The 19,006-nt window shown below is 49.1% G+C and overlaps 2 protein-coding genes across 3 annotated transcripts; both read left to right on the plus strand.

Annotated features, from left to right (window-relative positions):
* The first annotated feature begins 47 nt into the window (after positions 1–47).
* Positions 48–7,595, plus strand: slc43a2b (solute carrier family 43 member 2b). Of its 2 annotated transcripts, XM_029174432.3 has the most exons (15): positions 48–151; positions 1,000–1,307; positions 2,264–2,555; positions 2,642–2,697; positions 2,790–2,866; positions 3,992–4,084; positions 4,168–4,301; positions 4,597–4,793; positions 4,876–5,019; positions 5,131–5,148; positions 5,568–5,700; positions 5,789–5,921; positions 6,120–6,193; positions 6,277–6,400; positions 6,475–7,595. In XM_029174432.3, exons 2-15 carry the CDS (start codon positions 1,148–1,150, stop codon positions 6,634–6,636), a joined length of 1,797 nt encoding a protein of 598 aa, XP_029030265.1. In that variant the 5' UTR covers positions 48–151; positions 1,000–1,147; the 3' UTR covers positions 6,637–7,595. The 2 variants fall into 2 exon arrangements, with proteins under 2 accessions (XP_029030265.1, XP_029030266.1); XM_029174433.3 differs by lacking the exon at positions 5,131–5,148 and having other exon boundaries at positions 50–151.
* Positions 7,596–8,736: 1,141 nt separating this feature from the next.
* On the plus strand, positions 8,737–18,082 carry pitpnab (phosphatidylinositol transfer protein, alpha b). Its single transcript, XM_055514699.1, has 12 exons — positions 8,737–9,283; positions 11,472–11,502; positions 13,152–13,297; positions 13,434–13,525; positions 13,715–13,722; positions 14,324–14,398; positions 14,492–14,575; positions 14,673–14,750; positions 14,838–14,948; positions 15,049–15,171; positions 15,270–15,352; positions 15,465–18,082. The coding sequence occupies exons 1-11, from the start codon at positions 9,267–9,269 to the stop codon at positions 15,315–15,317; spliced, it is 813 nt and encodes a 270-aa protein (XP_055370674.1). The 5' UTR covers positions 8,737–9,266; the 3' UTR covers positions 15,318–15,352; positions 15,465–18,082.
* Positions 18,083–19,006: the final 924 nt, after the last annotated feature.

Here is a 19,006-nt window from a genome sequence, read left to right on the forward strand (position 1 = left end):
CTGTGGCCTGGTGGCTGATCAGAGAGAACAGGGGCAGGTTGGTCGATAGGGGGCGCTGTGTGGAGGGAGCTGGAGTATAAAATCCTGGCCTTTCAGATAACTGGTCACTTTAAAGCCAAGAGTACGTCTGGAGAGGAGTCTGTGTGAAGAGGTAAGGAAAAGTCACCTACTGCTCAGGTTATAGCCTGTTCTTGATATTTATTTTACTTTAATTCTAAAAATCTGAATGAAATTATCTATTATATTAAATAGGATATTATTATATGCAGGATATCCTTGATTTTTCTATGTTTAGGTTCTTCGGTTTCATTTAGTTTCAGTCTCCATCAAATCTAAAATTGGGTCTGCACCACTTTTATCCCACTGGTGAACAGCTTGTGTGTGGGTGCATAGTACAGCATGTGCGAGCGAGGTTGGCTGCGGGAGCCAGTTTGTTTATTGTTTGTCTGGCGACTCCTTTGTGCTCCTCGTTCGATGCACCGGCGCCGTAATTGCGGCGGAACGCTGCAGCGGAACGGGTCAGGGAGGACGTGGAGGGGGATGCGAGACAAATGAAAGCCCGAGAGAAAAGGGGCCACGAGTTGAGGGAGCAGCCAGCGAGACAGACCCATTTGTCCAGTTAGTCCAGTTCAGACCAGTCTGGGACCCCAGCATGGATGCTTCTTCACTTATTAGTGCCCATGATGGGATGGAAGGCCTTTACCCAGCAACACAGTGACGCAATGCTGATTTACTAGCCAGAGAGTTAATTATTCACCCCCCCTTGTTACCACTAGTTAGTTTAGTCCTTTAAAGTCATTACTTCTTCTAATCTAATTAGATGTGCAGCTTTCACCAACAGTGTATATCAGTAATAAACACACTAGATATTATGTGTTTCAAGTGGATTTCACCGCCTGTTGTTTACAGTTTGGTCCAAAGTTTGCAGATTCCTCCAGTGATCTAATAAAACCTGCCCAGTATAAAACCTCCCCCGTGCTCTTGTCTCTCTCCTTTCAGATCAGACTCCCAGTCGCACCAGTCCGGGAGCCTCTCTCCGCTCGTCCAGGTTGTTCTGTCCCTCTCTCTCTCTCTCTCTCTCTCTCTCTCCCTGTTCATCCATCCGCCTCGTTCGCCCCCTCTCCGCTCTCCCTTCCTCACCTCCACCATGGCTCCGACCTTGGCCACGGCGTTCGCCCGGCGCTGGTGGATGGCGGTGACGGCCATCGTGGAGAACCTGCTCTTCTCCGCCGTGCTGCTGGGATGGGGCTCGCTGCTCATCATGCTCAAGTCAGAGGGCTTCTACTCGTACCTTTGCAACGAAGAAGGTGAGCGACGGGCGTCGGGCGATTAGCGTGAAGTTATTGCCTTTATCTGCGAGACACGTCGTCCTGTGTTGTGAGGCAGAAGGAGGGTGTAGCTGGTGTTCAGCAGCTGTAACCCAACACTGGCTCCTCCGCTCTGAGGGAAGAATGGATGTTTTCTGTGAAATGTTTCCTCTGGACTCAGGAGGTTAAACCTGATAAGTCCAATTAAAAGCGGGTCGACTGGGTTGTTGAAGGTAGAATAGCGACCGGCTCTGGTGTCTCTAAAATCTGTCCTGCTGGACGTCTTTACTCACAGTGGCTCCAGCTGATAAACCAAAGACAAACAGAGACCGGGTTTTACTGCATCCCGTATCTTTGGCTGTTTGTAAGACAATATGTGACGTGAACAAGTGGGATCCACTTGCGATGCCGTGCACAGAGGAACACACACGGGACCTGGGGAACTGCTTCTGTATCTTATCTGGGCTCCATGATGTAAGAGTCAGAGGAGAGCAGCACCAGCTCAGCGCTTTTCAGGCATGTGACATGTTGATAGAGGGACAGCGGGATTTTATTACTGCCAATATGGATGTTTAAAGTCCACTGATAGAGAGCAGGGAGGGCGATAAGGCTGATAGCGAAGTGATGAACGGGAAAAAAGAAAACCAAGGAGCCAAGTGTTGGAATGGAAGATAGTGGTGGGAGCAGATTGTTTTGCGAATGCAGCAGATATGAGGGGAAGGAGTCAGGACTTAGGCTTCTTTACATTATCTCCTTCACAGGTTGTGACGATCGTACGACATTAATTACCTGATGGCCTTATCTCTTTTTATTATTCAGTGTTCCTCAGTCTACTAATAAAACCCGAATAACCCAGCAAGAACGTGTGATCCACACAAAAATGCGCATTGTTCCTTTTGCTTTGTCGCTGGTATGATGATGCATGATCCCAGCAGCCCTCTTCCATTCGTCCGCAGGCAACAGCTCCAGCTACAACCTGTCCCGGTCCGCGGCCGCGCCGGAGCCCGACGACTACGACTACTACGAGGGCGAGGCCGGCGTGGTGGGTCTGGGGGACGGGGTGGAGATGAAGCCCCTGGTGCCCCAGGACGGCCCCCTGCGGATGAACGGCTGGCTGGTGTGCAAGGAGCAGGACGAGATGCTGAACCTGGCCTTCACCGTGGGCTCCTTCCTCCTGTCCGCCATCACGCTGCCGCTGGGCATCGTCATGGACAAATACGGGCCGCGCAAGCTGCGTCTGCTGGGCAGGTAGGCGCCGAGGGCCTCGGGTGTCCTCCACGAAGGGCAGATTCCTCTGGTGGCGCTGGTCTGAGGGGGCGTTTGTGTGTTTGCAGCACCTGCTTCGGTTTGTCCTGCCTGATGATCGCGTACGGAGCCTACCAGCCCAACGGTGAGCCAGCCTGGGCCGCGCTCGCGTTGACCTTTGACCTTCAAACCCGGGTTGTTGACAGACTCGTGAACTCTCGTCCGTGTGTTTCGCAGACCTTTCCGTGCTCATCTTCATCGCGCTGACTTTCAACGGCTTCGGGGGCATGTGCATGACCTTCACCTCCCTCACGGTAAGTGTGCGGCAGATGGAGGTCCTCTCTGTTTTAATAACACGCCCCCCCCCCCCCCCCTCGTGTCGCATCCCATTCCATTGTGTTCCCAGTCTGCACCCCGTGTTCCTTTGGGGAACCGGGCTCAGTTTAAAAAAAAATAACTACTTTCGCACCCACTGATAAACTACTTGCTCCTGGTTTAAAGCTTTAAAAGCACCAGCTGATATCCCATCGACATTACCCAAAATGCAACACTAGCAAACATTAAGCGAGACTCTCCCACAGGCGATTGGAGAAGCTCTCGGGGCCACTGCTCCCCATCAGTCCGCTCTGTGGCGTCTCAGGCGTCGTGCCATGGTGACGGCGCTAAATCTGCCAAAGCGCCCGATCCGTCAAGCAGCAGGTTGTTGCTGCTGCTTCTCCGCTGGCCTCAGCGTGAGAGACGCGGTGAATCCAGGATTTAGGGCTTTGTTTGTGTCCTTCCCTTTGTCTCCTTCACGACGCGTTGCATTTAAAAGCCTTGGCGGCGGGTTAATAATTGGACCCCAGCCTTCTGCGCCCGTTGGTCGTGGCTCCGGCTCGGACTCCCAGCTGATGGGTTGGGTAACGCTGAACTGGCCCCATGCCCGTGTCACACGTCGGGTCACCTTCACCTTTGTTTCGCCGCGGTTCCTACTCTTTTCAGGGTGCTGGGCCGAGCGTTCCCCACTCTTACGCAATTGAATGTGCTTGTTGTTGTCCAGTGTCTCGTGAAAAGGAACAGCCTGTGAGCGCCTTCGTACTGTATCTGGATGTGCTTCCACCCACCGTCTCCTATTTTCTGGCTTTTCACTGGTTTTCTGCTAAAAAGGAGGAGAGAATTCACCTCGGCTGCCAGATATTAAGTCTCCAGCTCTTTCTCCGGTCCCCTTGAACGCCACCTCACGCTCAGATGCTGTGAAGTGACTGCGTAGTGTGGTACAGTTACTTTTAGTGGGCTTCTCACATGTCCACTCTGACCCCACTGTCACTAGAAACCATCCTCAAACTGTCCCCAATCTGTCCCCAGAGCAGCCGCAGCGCAGTTACAATGACTGATCTCAGCAGTGGACGACTTGAATCCCATTCTTACATTTACTCAATCGAACTACTTCCTGTCACCAGCTGCCGAACATGTTTGGGGACCTGCGCTCCACCTTCATCGCCCTGATGATCGGCTCCTACGCGTCCTCTGCTGTCACCTTCCCTGGAGTCAAGGTAACGGGCGTGCGGGGGGGACTGTTCTGAGCACTGTCGCCGCCGCCACCGCTGAACACTGCGTTTGTGGGTGACGCTCACAGGTGATTTACGACCTGGGCATCTCCTTCATCACCATCCTGGTGGTGTGGGCTGCGTGTGCTGGACTGGTCTTCCTCAACTGCTACTTCAACTGGCCTCTGGAACCGTTCCCCGGCCCGGAGGACATGGACTACACGTCAGTACAGCCTAAACGCACGAAAGTCACGTTTTAGCACCCAAAGCAGCTGATGTTTATGACGCACTCGTCCCCACTGACACAGTTATGACATGAGGCCAAAGTCTATTTGCTGGTGATTGCGCTGATCCACAGAACTCATCCCTGTGGTTAATCCCTTTTAATTACGCGCACCCTCCTGTCTGGCCTGTTCAGCAGAAAACGTTTCCAGTAGATTGATTCATACAGAGCGTCGTCCACAACCCGCACTCCCTCTGCCTCCACTGACACCCTCACTCCCCCTGCGTTTTCCCAGCGTGAAGATCAAATTCAGCTGGCTGGGCTTCGACCACAAAATCACAGGGAAGCAGTTCTACCAGCAGGTGACCACGGTGGGCCGGCGCCTCAGCGTGGGCAACAGTCTGAAGGAGAAGGAGACGGCCGCCAAGGATGGGAACACCCTGTGCCTCTCCACTATGGACCTGGAGGTGGAGTGCAAGCCTCAGGAGGAGTGTAAGACAGCGATTTAACCGCACCACGGGCGCCCTCTTCTTCTTGTCTGCGCCTGTTGATGTTTACCTGTGTTCCCCCGCAGCCCAGTCGTTCCTGAAGAGCATCATCAGCCCGATCTTCCTGCTCAGCCTGGTGACCATGTCGGTCACTCAGCTCCGCCTCCTGTTCTACATGGGGGCCATGAACAGCGTCCTGGAGTCTCTCAGCGATGGCGACTTCAACACAGGTTTGTTTTCGCACCCATGCGTCCGCGCTCCCAGACTTTTCTCTAAATTTGCCTGATGACTTACGTGATTCGACTTGTCTGGATTTAACGTGGCTTTCATCGACTTTTCAGTGGAGCGAATGGAAGTTGGTAAGACTCAACGCCTGTAGTTGTGCTAGTGGTTTAATTCCCCCTGGAGTTCGCCTGTAGTTTGCACCCTCCGGCCGCCACGCTCACCGCGGCTGCTGTTGAGGTCATCTGACCTTGAGCGCCGTTCGCACTCATTAACCAACTCTGCCCTTCGGCGTCAGCACAGACTGACGCATCATGTGAGCAGGTTCACGGCGTGCGCTTTTCATTTACCATTGCTCCCCCGGCCATAAATAACCCGGCTAATGGCGTCGTGTTGACTTTTGAACAGCCGTGCTCTCTACGCATGTAGTTTCCCTCAGTACGACTAATAATTAACCGCGCCGCACTAGACATTAACCAGGTAGAACGAGGGCCCCTCTCTCTGGCGTCCATTTTTCTCATATTCTATGCGTATTATTCTCCTTCTTTGCCCTCAGTGAGCCTGTACTCCTCCATCTTTGGCGTCTTGCAGCTGCTCTGCCTGATGACCACGCCTGTGATTGGTCAGATCATGGACTGGAAGCTCAAGGAGTGCGACGACGGAGAGGGCGAGAAGGAGCCCTCCAGCAAGTGAGTCATGTTGCGAGCCTCGCATTGACGTGATGGATAGAACCAGCAAGCAGAGTTCTTATTCTCCTCTGATTTGAACCCCCCTCAGGGGCGAAACTAAGAAGAAGCGCAGAGACAGGAAGACCCAGAAGGTGACCAACGCCCTGCGAGCGTTCGTGCTCACCAACGTGCTCCTGGTGGGATTCGGAGTCACTTGCCTGATTCCCAACCTCCCGCTTCAGGTGAGCAGTTCACTGTCAGAGATAACGCGGGACACGAGCGCGCTGACTGGCTCACGAAGTTATCAGCGCGTCTCCGTGACCTTCAGTTACTGATTAGCCTCATGTGACTGGGCCCCGGACACGATTCACACCGTCCCTGTTCGGGTTCCAAAATTAGACGCATCCCTTTCTCATCCTTCCCGTTTCTCATCTCCGCAGATCGTGTCGTTCATCTTACACACCGTGGTCAGAGGATTCATCCACTCTGCCGTCGGCGGCCTCTATGCGGCTGTGTGAGTCTCGCCGTGAATCTCACGCTCCTCACCACCAGTCGCCGTCGCGTTTGACCCCACGTTGACCCCCTGTGTCTCTCCAGGTACCCGTCCTCCCAGTTCGGCAGCCTAACGGGCATGCAGTCACTGGTCAGCGCCGTGTTCGCCCTGCTGCAGCAGCCCCTGTTCTTGGCCATGATGGGACCCCTGGGGGGCGACCCCTTCTGGGTACGTACAGCATGCACACTATGCCAAATAAACCTTTGGACGGGGCTAATGGCTACGTCGCCCCCCCCCCACAGGTCAACATTGGACTGTTCGCTGTCAGCATGCTGGGCTTCCTGCTGCCGCTCTACCTGATCTGCTACCGACGGACCCTCCACAAGGAGCAACAGATGAAGGAGGAGAACGCTAAGATCTACATCAAGATCAACGGCTCCGACGTGCCCGAGGCCTTCATCTAGAGGAGAGCGAAGGCGAAGATCGGTTTCTAACCCGCGATCGCCCAGCGACGCACAGACACAATCCCACATGTCACATTTAAGCGTATAATTGTTAGACTCTTCTCTCTTTAGTGCAAGTATTTCTATCCCAAATCCCACCGGCGAGAACTGCTACTGCAGTTGTCATGGAAACGGAGTGTCGCCGAAGAGACACGTGAAAAGAAGCGCACGAGAGGAAAGACTGTGAAAGGAAGGAGGCATCAGCTCCTCTGCGTCCCCCCAAATCCTCCCGTGTCTCTTTTTACTCCTGCGTCGAGCAGCGCGTCTCTTCTTTTTTCCTCCTTAACGTTGGCTTTAAATCGTGCTGACCGTGGATCAGTGTGATTTATCGGTGCTACCTACTGTATCCGCCCGTCGGCTTGGGACTGGATGTGAGTGTGAGTGTGGATCAAGTGGCGTTAATGACTGACAGGAGGGAGTGAAGTGCCTTAGTGCTAAGGTTTCTCAGGCAAGTAGTCCTGATTCATTAAAGGGCTGGAACACGTCTAACATCTTATCACAAACCTAAGTGTCCCATAAGAAGGACATCAAACAACCTGCATCGTTTTTCCTAAAGAGAAATGTTCATAGATTATTTATTTTGCTTCCTGCTTCATTTAGTTGACTTTTTATACTTTATGAAGTTTACCATAGATGCCTTTGAATCTATGACTGGGCTGCCTGTTCTGTTAACCTTTTACACAATAAAAGTCTGCAGTATTGCACATCCTTAATGTTTCTATTAACCATAACCATGAGGTCATCCAGTGCCTTCGATCATTACTCATTACTTCTAACACGAATAAAGCACTTTTACCTATTGTACGTATAGACACGTTCCCACCGAGCTCCTCCTTCTCTATTTATTTTATGCAGGCATGACTGTTTAATATGGTGAGACTTCTGAGGGTTTATAATAAAGATGTGTCAGCCTCTTTAAATAGTTTTTTGGGTTTTTTACTGCTCGGATTCATTTTCTGAACACATTGAAGTTGGTGGAACGTTTTGTTATATTCTGTAAAGTTCCAGCAGAGGTCAGTGTTGGCAGAGATGATGTTGAAAGACCCAGACAACACAATGGTTAAACAATTTAAACTAGATATTGCTCTTTATGAGCTAAAAAAACAGAATAATGGCTAAAATATGTGTATGTAAATAATATAAAGCTAACATTTGATCCTAAACTGCAACATTAGTATACGATGTGACTCAGTCTAGACAGGAACTATTATTTCATCTATACAGAAGGACTTTCATTATGCTAATTCTCTGAGTCTATTGACTCCACGTCACACAGGTGGTGAAATTAGGACCATCGCAGACGCTCTTGACACACTCTTTCTAACAGGTGAGTCTGCTCTGCCACCTGACACCGCTGTTATCACCCGACACCTCGGCCCCTCTCATCACCTGAGAAGGGAGCTGAGGGAGCGTTACGCACATCAGGGACGATGGCGGCTCCTGGAGCTGTGGTGGGACACGGTTCAAAGGCGCAGCATGAGACACTTTGAACTGATGATGAATGGATGAATGATGGATGAAAGGATAGATAGATAGATAGATAGATAGATAGATAGATAGATAGATAGATAGATAGATAGATAGATAGATAGATAGATGGATGGATGGATGGATGGATGGATGGATGGATGGATGGATGGATGGATGGATGGATGGATGGATGGATGGATGGATGGATGGATGGATGGATGGATGGATGGATGGATAGATAGATAGATAGATAGATAGATAGATAGATAGATAGATAGATAGATAGATAGATAGATAGATAGATAGATAGATAGATAGATAGATAGATAGATAGATAGATAGATAGATAGATAGATAGATAGATATGTACATGTTGTACATGTTATCACAGGCGACCATGAGCATTAGTGAAACGCCAGCAGAGATGGAGGCAGATAATCACGTCAGATGTGGGGACTTGGGTTGAAGGGCTGACGCACCGTGCGTCCGTGCCAGCGGCGGTGGTCCCCGCGTCGTGCCCATTTTATACTGTGACGTGACCAAGCGCGCCTCTACGTCACCGTGACGGCGATGACGCACAGGATGTAGCGCACTCACAAGAAAAAGGGGATTCAGGAAAGCTCCTTTGCGCCGCGCTGAGCGTATTTATAGCATCTCATATTTGGCTCATCTGGATTTTTTTTTATTATAATCACGTGACCAATTTATTCCACTGTCGGACAAACTTAATTCTAACTTTCGCTTCCAATCTCTATAATTACTATTACTATTTAAAACGCTTCTGCACCCCGTTCTCCCCATCCGATCCCAGCCAATCTGCATCGACTGCGTGGACCAGAGGCAACGTCCACAGACGTCCCCCTGCCGTGAACCACCGTTTTGCGTGCAGGCTGCTCTGCTCAGGCCTCGGCGCTCTGCGCGCAACAGCAACGCCGCGCCGCGGCCCCGATCAGGAAGTGAATTTGAAGAAAATAAGCGAGTGTGTGGAGGTAGAATGACATAGAGGGGGAGAGGTGGGAGAGAAGCAAGCAGAGGAAGAAGAGACTCGCGGAGGGAGGGATCGACCCCGGTTCTGGACCTGAATTAAGCTGCTCCCCTCTGGGATACACTCCATCCTAAAAATGCTCATAAAGGAATAGTAAGTAGCTCCGTGTGGAGGTGTGAGTGCGTGTTTCCGTGTGTTTGTCGCTGACATTGTGGTCAGTTGCCCGGGAGGGGAATTACAGGAGCGCGGCTGGTGGTGATGCTGCTCTCGGTGCCCGTCGTTATTTATCATCCGTGCGACATCAGCCCGTTCATCCCTAAAGGATGCGCCGGACGCGCCGGGAGATGATAACGCGGCGGCCGTCGTTGCATCAGCAGCCGGCGCAGACATGGCTGTGCCCTTCACGTCGCGCACCGCAAACCTCCGGGCGCAATCCGGAGGCTTTCACTGAGTCACGTAAACCCCCCCTTCGCTCCGGCGCTAAAATGACGGACGCTCGGGTGGAAGCGGTGCGTCGAGCGGAGGAATGGCGTCCGGCACCGGCGACCGTGTTATTGATGCACAGTGAAGGTGAAAGCGACCGACGGAGGAACGGAGACGGCGAGGCGTGGAGGGATGCTCGGGGGGGGGCAGGGGTGTGGAGGTGCAGGGTAGGGGAGGCGGGCGAGAAAATGTGGAGAAAACGCGAATCGTGCGCGCAGCGGGAGGGGTGTGGGGATTTTCGCACGCGCCTGCTGGAACACGCTGCTTGTGCAGGCCACGGTGTGCGGAGAGGATCAGCGAGGCCTCCGCACGCTCAGCTGCTGGTGAGGAGAAGGGTACTGTAGAGCAAAGACTGCAAAGACATCCAGACGATGGGTTCCAGAAATCAGTAAAAGCAAAATGAATCCTGCAAGAACCCACCTGTAAAAAAGTTGTCAGTCTTTATATTTAATTTCCCTTCAGTCTAATAGCTTTCTAATTATTTATATTCAAATTCAATTACAAGGTCCGAATTGTGCAGCTCCAATCTGATAAAGTCACTGTCTGTGTAAATGGGATGGTCTGGATTAAATGGATTCAAATTCCTCAGCGTGGTGCCGTCTTGAATCGCGACCACATGAGTTCAATCAATAAATGGTGCGGCACCAAAAGGCTCGGGATCACAGCGATGGCGTGGCTAAAGATCTGAAGTGATTAGGGAAAAGTCTGGGCCTCAGCAGTCCGCCTGGAAATTAATTAAATCTGTCACGGTTAAATGTTGTATGCACTTGCACACTGTCAACGCATGGGCACGGCGTGGACACACACACACACACACACACACACACACACACACACACACACACACACACACACACACACACACACACACACACACACACACACACATTATGAAGTCCAGAGACACGGACTGGATCCTTCCACAGGCCAGTCGGGCCTTTTGGACTCTGCTGTTTACCTGAACCACTGACCCAGATCCTTCCTCGCGCCCTTTTTCTCTGCTGTGGCCTCTGGGCAAGTGAACCGCGATGCCTAAGCACAATTTATAATGTGATGAAGAGAATGAGTGAAAAAAGGAGCAGAAGGAAACAGCATCACAGTTTGTTGTCTGAAGCAACAAGAAGCTTGATATTCTTGTCAGGAGGTGCATTTTGGATCTCACTGAATGTTTCCCACTGCTTCACTTGCAGCATCTGGTCTCCCGTCTCGTATCTGGCTGGGAATCAGACCCAGATTACGCTCAGCGGCGAGTGGGATGCAGGATTATGTGAATTTGGGCATACATCACACAAAACGCAACAAACAGTCAACATACTGCGCGTTGTGTGGCATGAAGTGCAAGCACGAGCTCTAGCCGCTGCCCGGGAACAGTGCACACATGCACAAAGTCTGTCTTTCTTCACCCATTATACTCAGTGGAGAGTTTATCATTTTATATAAATAATAAATATCAGGACCATCATGTAAAACAGACACTAGGCATCAGGCCTAAAATACGTGGCCACATGCAGGTCTAGATCTATACAGGCTAGAAGCTAAGCTAGTCAGGGTCAGTCCACTGCTCGCCCGCTCCCTCTCTCTCTCTCTTTCTGCTCCTTTATCTTCTGCACAGCTTTGCGGGCAGAAGTCACTGTCGAATTACAATAAATAAGAAGCTGAACGTGTTTTAATGCGTCTCTGGGTGGTTGGACGGTCGAGTCTCATTCAGAAGATTTAGAGGTGGATACGTCTGTAGTGGGTCCGCGGATGATTTGTGGCTCATTCTTCTGAAAAAATGTAGAGTTGAGGAAATGCAAAGTTTTGATTCCTCTGTTCTTAAATGATTTTGCTGTTACTTGTTTTTTTCTCTCCCTTCCAGTCGAGTGATTCTTCCTATTTCCGTTGAAGAGGTAAGTTCCATTTCAGCACTTTCCAGTTTTTCACATCACACTATTCAGATCTGTGGTTACGGGGGGTCACGGGGTCACGCTGGTCTGACATGACCACGTCCTCGTCCTCTTCTGTCCCTGCGCTCATATTAACTGTACTGTACATCTGCATAATGAGGCGGCTCTGATCCCAGTCAGCGGCCCCTGTCACGACTGGAGAAACACTAACTGTTAAACGTGATCAGGCCTGAAGTCGGCTGAGTAACGTCCGCTGTCCCTGGAACCACGCGCGCCCCCTGTGCCCTTGAACGTCATCCCTCCGGAGCCTCGTCTTCCCTCTGATGAGGCAGCAGCTCTATTCTCCTCAGCTATGATTCCTTTAGACACTTTTTTTTAATTTTCCACATATTTACATATTGCCAACAACTTCACTGAGGTCATTGGAGGCCTTTAGGCCTTGGGGTGATGCTCCCTGGATAATTTCCTGTCTGAATGCTGGATTTCTTCCCTGTTAATGTCTTGCTATGAGTCATCCTTCGGCCTTTTCACTGTTCTATTGTTGCTGTTGTCGAACGTTCTTTTAGAACCGGACATAGAATCACCCCGAAAGGCAAGGTTGAATTATATTTGTCCGACCCTGTTACCCATGAGGCATTGCTGTTCTTGTTGCCTCTGCATTTAGTTGGCAGTTTTTGTTGTTCTGATCATTACAGGAAGTAGCTGCCTTTATATAAGCGACCAGTGTTTGTCCATCACAGCTTTTTATGTGGGATTTGGCCACAACTTAATGTTCTAGTTAACTAAGAGTTGTGGTTATGATGATGTCCAGAGCTCTTGGATGCTGAATGCTCCTCCTGATAAATCAATTATCAGTTTACAACGTAGAAGCATGAACATAAACAGATAAACACTTACTTAATTATTTTGTCGGTCAGTATTCTCATGTTTTCATTTGACACGATGGGAGATTCACTGGAATCCCAAAAGTAACTTTGTCTCCGTGGACCCGTTCCATGTTTGCGCTGTCGCACGTGCGTCTGAGCTGTGGTCCAGCTTTGTGCAGAGGTTATATTTCGGATTAGAGGTGATTAAGAAATGAACGCCGCCATTGTTCCCTCTGTTTACACACTCGCATGTACGACCGGGGTCAGGAAACCAGGGATTAGAGGAGGAGAGGAGCTGGGAGATAAATTTGGCACAAGATGAAGTGTCCCGGGGACAAGACGGAACAGTGCAGGATGAACAAGTGTGTAGTGACTCTGGGATGAGAAAACGTCAGGGACTCTGGAGTCTCTAAACTGTGGGCACAATTAACACAAATGCATGTGTAATAATCGAAATGAAAAATACTATTTGTTGTGATCTTCGTGGACATTTTGCTGGTTCGGCCACCGATTCCCCTCAGCATCACATGTGATGTTTGTCCAGTGCAGCCCTGGTCACCTGTGATGTCCTCCCATGCAGCATTCATGGAATTCAACAGAGACATCCGATCCTGTGGCCGATGCTCATGTGCTTTTACCTCCAGACTGAAGAGAATTCCTGTGTCGCATTCAGGAACGGTGGAGGCATCAGCAGCAAAACACACACACAGCAGAGTTTTCTGTGACTAAATGAAAACACAGAAGAAGAAAACAGGTGTTTATTTCTCCCCGTCTTCTTCCATCCAGTACCAGGTGGGCCAGCTGTACTCTGTGGCCGAGGCCAGCAAGAATGAGACGGGTGGAGGCGAGGGAGTGGAGGTGCTCAAAAACGAGCCCTACGAGAAGGAGGGGGAGAAGGGCCAGTACACGCACAAAATCTACCATCTGCAGAGGTGAGCGGCCGCGACCTTCTACCTGCTGTCCAAGTCACACAGGCGTCGTTCCTGTCAGTCAGAACCAAAGTTGGCTGAAATGGCTCCAAATGAATGGTAATTGTTGTTTTTTGCTGCGGTTTTGTTCGTTCTGCAGCAAAGTGCCGTCGTTCGTCAGAATGTTGGCTCCATCTTCAGCCCTCAACATCCACGAGAAAGCCTGGAACGCATACCCATACTGTCGCACCGGTACAGACACACACACACACACACACACACATACACACACACACACACACACGGTTCCTTTTGTCCACGTCAGGCTAAAACTTCACTGTTCTTCATATCTGCACATGCATCGACTAATAAGATGTTTATTAAACTGGAGTGAGGACAATAAACATAAACATGTGAGCGTTTGAGCACGTTTAACTTGAGTTATTACAGTAGCGCCACCTCTCCCTCGGTCTCTCAGTCTCTCTTCTCTGGGTCTCTGTCACCTTGAAGGAGCACTTGAATAATTTACTCCGTGTCCAGTGAGAGGAGCCGCGCAATCACTCTAGCAGTTCAGGCTGGAATCACACACACACACACACACACACACACACACACACACACACACACACACACACACACACACACACACACACACACTATACTTTATTTGTTAATATATTTGTCATCTTCCTAAACTGTCTTATTTTTCTCCTCCTCTCTTGTCGCTCCTCTGCTCGCTTCCACCTGCCTCTGCAGTTATCACTGTGAGTACGTCTTAAACACCTCACGCACCGTTTGTTGACGTGATGCGTGTGAACGCAGCGAATGAGGCTGAAAGCTGAGAAAGAAATGTGATCGTGTCTTCTGTGACGCTGCAGCAGAAGGGACAGTCAGACACAGTTACTCAGCGTATGTGTGTGTGTGTGTGTGTGTGTGTGTGTGTGTGTGTGTGTGTGTGTGTGTGTGTGTGTGTGTGTGTGTGTGTGAGAGAGAGAGACAGAGAGAGAGAGAGAGCAGGAAATGTGTTAATTTGTCCTCTTTTCTTTGCAGAACGAGTACATGAAAGATAACTTCCTGATCAAGATTGAGACATGGCACAAACCTGACATGGGGCACCTTGAAAATGTGATTATTAATACTAATGTTTGTGTTCATACAGTAAGTGTGTCGGCAGAGACCTGCTCCTGCATCCACCTGTGCTCTGTGGTTCTCCTGCAGGTGCACGGTTTGGATGCAGAGACCTGGAAAAAGGTGGACGTCGTCTACATCGATATCGCAGAAAGAAGCCAAGTGGAGCCAAAGGTGATGCATTCAGCGTTCGATCCCCTTTAAAAGCTTGACAGCGACAATGTTTTGCTTCTCGTGTCATTGGTTTCATTTTTATTCTCTCCGCGTCCAGGACTACAAACCAGAGGAAGATCCCTGCAGGTACAAGTCAGCGAAGACGGGGCGAGGGCCCCTCGGCCCGGACTGGAAGGTACATTACACCTAAGTTAAAGATGCCGATTCAGGTTATGTGCGTATTTAAACTTTAATCAAATCCTCCCTGTGTGTGAACTTGCAGAAGGACCTTCCCAAGAGGACAGACTGCCCACACATGTGTGCCTACAAACTGGTCACTGTCAAGTTCAAGTGGTGGGGACTGCAAAACAAAGTGGAGAACTTCATTCAGAAGGTTGGTTCCTGATCAGAGCTTCGGTCCAGTCGAAGCTGATTGGACCTGTAAATGCTGAACCCAGTTCCATCGTGTGGGTTAAACCTCCTCCTCTTCGCAGCAAGAGAAGCGCCTGTTCACCAACTTCCACCGTCAGCTGTTCTGCTGGATCGACAAGTGGATCGACTTGAACATGGAAGACATCCGCCGCATGGAGGAGGAGACGCGCAAGGAGCTCGACGAGGTGAGACACGAGCAAAGCTCCAGCCCGGCCGCGTTTCGCCGCTCCAAACCGTGGTTCAGCCCGTCTGGGTCTCTGCTCTGTGCGTGTGTGTGTGTCAGATGCGGGTGAAGGACCCAGTCAAAGGGATGGTGGCTCTGGAGGACTGAGGCCGGGTCGGAGCGTGAATGCTGCTGCTCATCGGGTGAGTGTGGGGGGAGCGCCTTTATTTACACGAGCAGCATCAAAGCCTTTGTTTCCGTCAGTATTAAAACATATGGAGCAACTGGTGAGATGCCTCCTTTGGTCCATTTCAGACCAGAACACCCTGACACCAGCGGATTCACATCCTCCCCCCTCGCCCGGACGCTCCAACCCCACCGCCCCTGGTATATTCTGGTTTTCAGGGACCTGGACCCAGTTATCCTGCAGTTTTCCCTTGAGTACCATCTATATGTTTTCTCGTCATGTTAGGAACTGCTCTGAGGCCTCCAGTAGCAGTAGAGCTCATCCGTCTGCTCCTCCTCCCAGTTTCTGAGCTGTTTTAATCTACAGAGAATAGTATCAGCAATTTAGGATTTATTTATATTTAAGATATTCTGATGGTGTATATACAATATACAGTATACTGAGGAGCTGAATAATTGTATTAAAATATATAAATATATATATAATATATATAAACAGGGTTTTTAAAATGATTTGTCTGTAAGTTTGTCCGTGGATGTTTATTTTTCCGGCTCAAGCTGTATCCGCTGTGTTTTTTTCTTTTGCTCACTTCCTCCACTTGTGTCATACTTTATGCAGTGTTCCCTCTTTGTCCTTGGACTCGATTTGCAATTCCACAAAGCGCAGCCGTCTGAGGGTTCCGCTGCTGATACTGGAACCCTGACCTTTTTGCCGTATCTCCCTTAATATGTTGCTTTTCTGCTGCTTTGTGAACTCTTGTGCGTGTGCACATGCTGATGTGTGTGTGTGTGTATGTGTGTGTGTGTGTGTGTGTTTTGGTAGCATCCGTCTGTATTTTTCCCATCCTTCTTTCACTGGACCATTTCATATCTCCTTTCATTTTAAAGGACTGATCACACATTCACAGAGAGACAGTAATCTCGCGTATCACATGGCTTAAGGGCGGCACAGCACACTTTCCTTGACAGTTTACCAGAACAACCCTAAATCTTTTTCGGTCTAATGGTCCTTCTGTCGCAGATCTTCCAGCCTTTCAGTGTAAAAGTCCTCATGGCGGCAACACTGGCGACCTTCATGGCCGCGCGGCTCCTCTTTCTTTGTGTAGATAAATTTATTGTTCTAAACTTTACCCAATTTGTATGGAATCGTGCCCCATCACCCATTCTGTCACACTCCAGTGGATAAATGGTCTTATCCAGCGATAGCAATAACTACCATGACATGTTGGTCTCTTTTGTATCATGCTAAATATATATATATATATATATATATCCTACTCTGCCGTATATTTCTATTGTGCAGTTTTAGTAAGAGCTCCAAGCTCAGAGTCAAGGATGCTTGTTTGATGACTTAGTCAATGCTGGATTTGTTGTGTTTCTCGTCGGGTGCGGCCGGTGTTCTGCTGCTGCTATCTGCGTATCTGTCATAGGTGACTGTGTGCTTTTTGGTGCGTGCGCGACACACACGGGCGCCGTGCGCTATCGTAGCTCGTCCCGGAGCCGATCTGGTGCTGGCTGGTTGGAAATAACCAGGGTAAATGTGCGCAGCCCTTCGCTCCCCTCCGCGGCGGCCTCGCGCTTTCGAGCCATTATTTATTATTCCCACTGTTTGCTTCACATCCGTCTCTACGTATTTTTTACCACGAGGGAGAAGAAGCAGGATCACTGCTACCACATCAAGTCTTTAGAGCGACTAAAGCGCTGTATAATAAAATAAATCCAAAATTCACCTTTTGGTTCTAGACCATAAGCATAATAAGTAAGAAATGGCAGTTTCTACACAGTTCTATGAATCAGTGGGAAGTAAGTTATTCACACAATCATTTAAACTCCCATGAAGGACTTTAAGCATATAGACCTTTTTTAAGACATCTCCGAGCATCTCACTGTCTGTGATGGGGCTACCAGCTGAATCGTGGAGATTTGTGGATGTACTCTATGTATTGACTTTGTAAATAGTAAATAAATTAAAGATGAACACACATATATATAGCTCAGACTGTCCTGCCAGGCCCACAGCACACCGGCCAGACTTCACAGCTCACCGCCGTAGACACGAGACGAGTCGCTCCAACGCGCTGGGTTCCTTTTGCAGCCGTGGAGCTGAGCTGCTGTTTGTAGCGGGTAAAAGTAATAAAAAGCGCTCACTGCTTCCGCCCCCTTTTGCGCTCTTCCCCTCCAGGGAGCACATCCCGGCGGCAGGACAGTGTATAAGTATATATTTTTGTTCTGAATGTTGTTGTACCTCTGTTGTCGGTCTCTTGAACTACACTCGCGTCTCTCACTGAAAAGGAGCAAATAACGGCAGCTCGGGTCACGTCGTCGATGCACGTACTGGATCCTCAGCGCCCGTCGGTGGCGAGGATCAGGGGGAGGTTACGCATTACGGAGCAGCTTCAATCAGGTGCTGGTGGGTCAGGGCTTAAAGCTACACTGAAAAGAAAATCATTTGAAGATATCATTTAAATGTGTGAGAGAGCACAGTTTAACAGAGACAATCTTATAGATAACCGTCGTTAGATCCTTCGATTTATAATGAAAGTATGAAACCAAATGAGTCCACAGTCCCAAATGTTAAGTCTCTCTCTTTCTCTCTCCTTCTCCCCCCCACTCCTGATAACCTGTCTCCTGTTTTCTTTTCTTTTATTGTGAATTTGTGCCTTTTTGTCATCTTTTCTTCCAATAACACTACTGTACATTGGAGACATAAAGAAACGAATAAAAGAAGCAAAGCAACTGTACCTGGACTTCTGATGTGATTGGGTTTTTTTTACTTATGGAAGAAGGAAAAAGGAAAGTTGTGTTGTTATTGCCATGAGTCTGAAATTTATGAATAATATTTTTGCTAAAATGAAGTGTAGAATTTGAATATTTGCCTTTGGCGCCCCCTGTAGGTGAGTGGGAGCAGAGACTGTGGCAGGCAGCAGTCACACACTGAAACGCTGCAGAGTGAAATTAATCAGGCTTTGGATGGCGAAGATTACTTTAAATCCTGATTATGAGGCAGAAGAGGGGCCGGCACACAGCGCTGCTCCACTTTATGTGATATGTGGATGGGCCTCTACACATTATGTAGGTGGACGCTGTGGGAAGACATGTTCTCTTCTCTGCTTCTTCAGCTACACAACGTTATGTTAATTCACTTTAAGAGTAATTTACTTTATGAAAGTTAAGATGAATTTAGATGTAAATCCTGCTTTTAAGCTGTGGTTTTTATTTTGATATATTCTTTATAGTGAGCATTTAATTAGACTTCATTTAACCTCTGATTCTACGAGCGGTTTCTGGTCCAGATCTGGAGCCAAATGTTATTTATTATAAACAATTTGTTTTAACTTAATTCAGATCAGTTATGTGTGATCCTGACAGTCTGAGGTGCTGATACTGTACTTTACACAGGGGCTCATGCTCACATTTGCTCAAGTTCAATTTACAATAACACAGAAAACTTTGAGGCAGCAGATTAAACCAGCAAGTTGCAATGTTGTTGTGTGTTTTATGAGTCAACAACAGAATATCTTCGCCTGTACACGACACTTCATCTCTTTCTGATAGTGTTTATTATTGCTGCGGTGCCCATCCATTGCTGTGCTGCACATTCCATACCGCTGAGCTAATAAAGGAGTATTAATGAACATACAAAGACGGCCTTAGAGCAACAACGCGGTGAC

This window comes from Betta splendens, chromosome 14, assembly GCF_900634795.4.
Source record: "Betta splendens chromosome 14, fBetSpl5.4, whole genome shotgun sequence".
In the NCBI taxonomy this organism is placed as follows: Eukaryota; Metazoa; Chordata; class Actinopteri; order Anabantiformes; family Osphronemidae; genus Betta; species Betta splendens.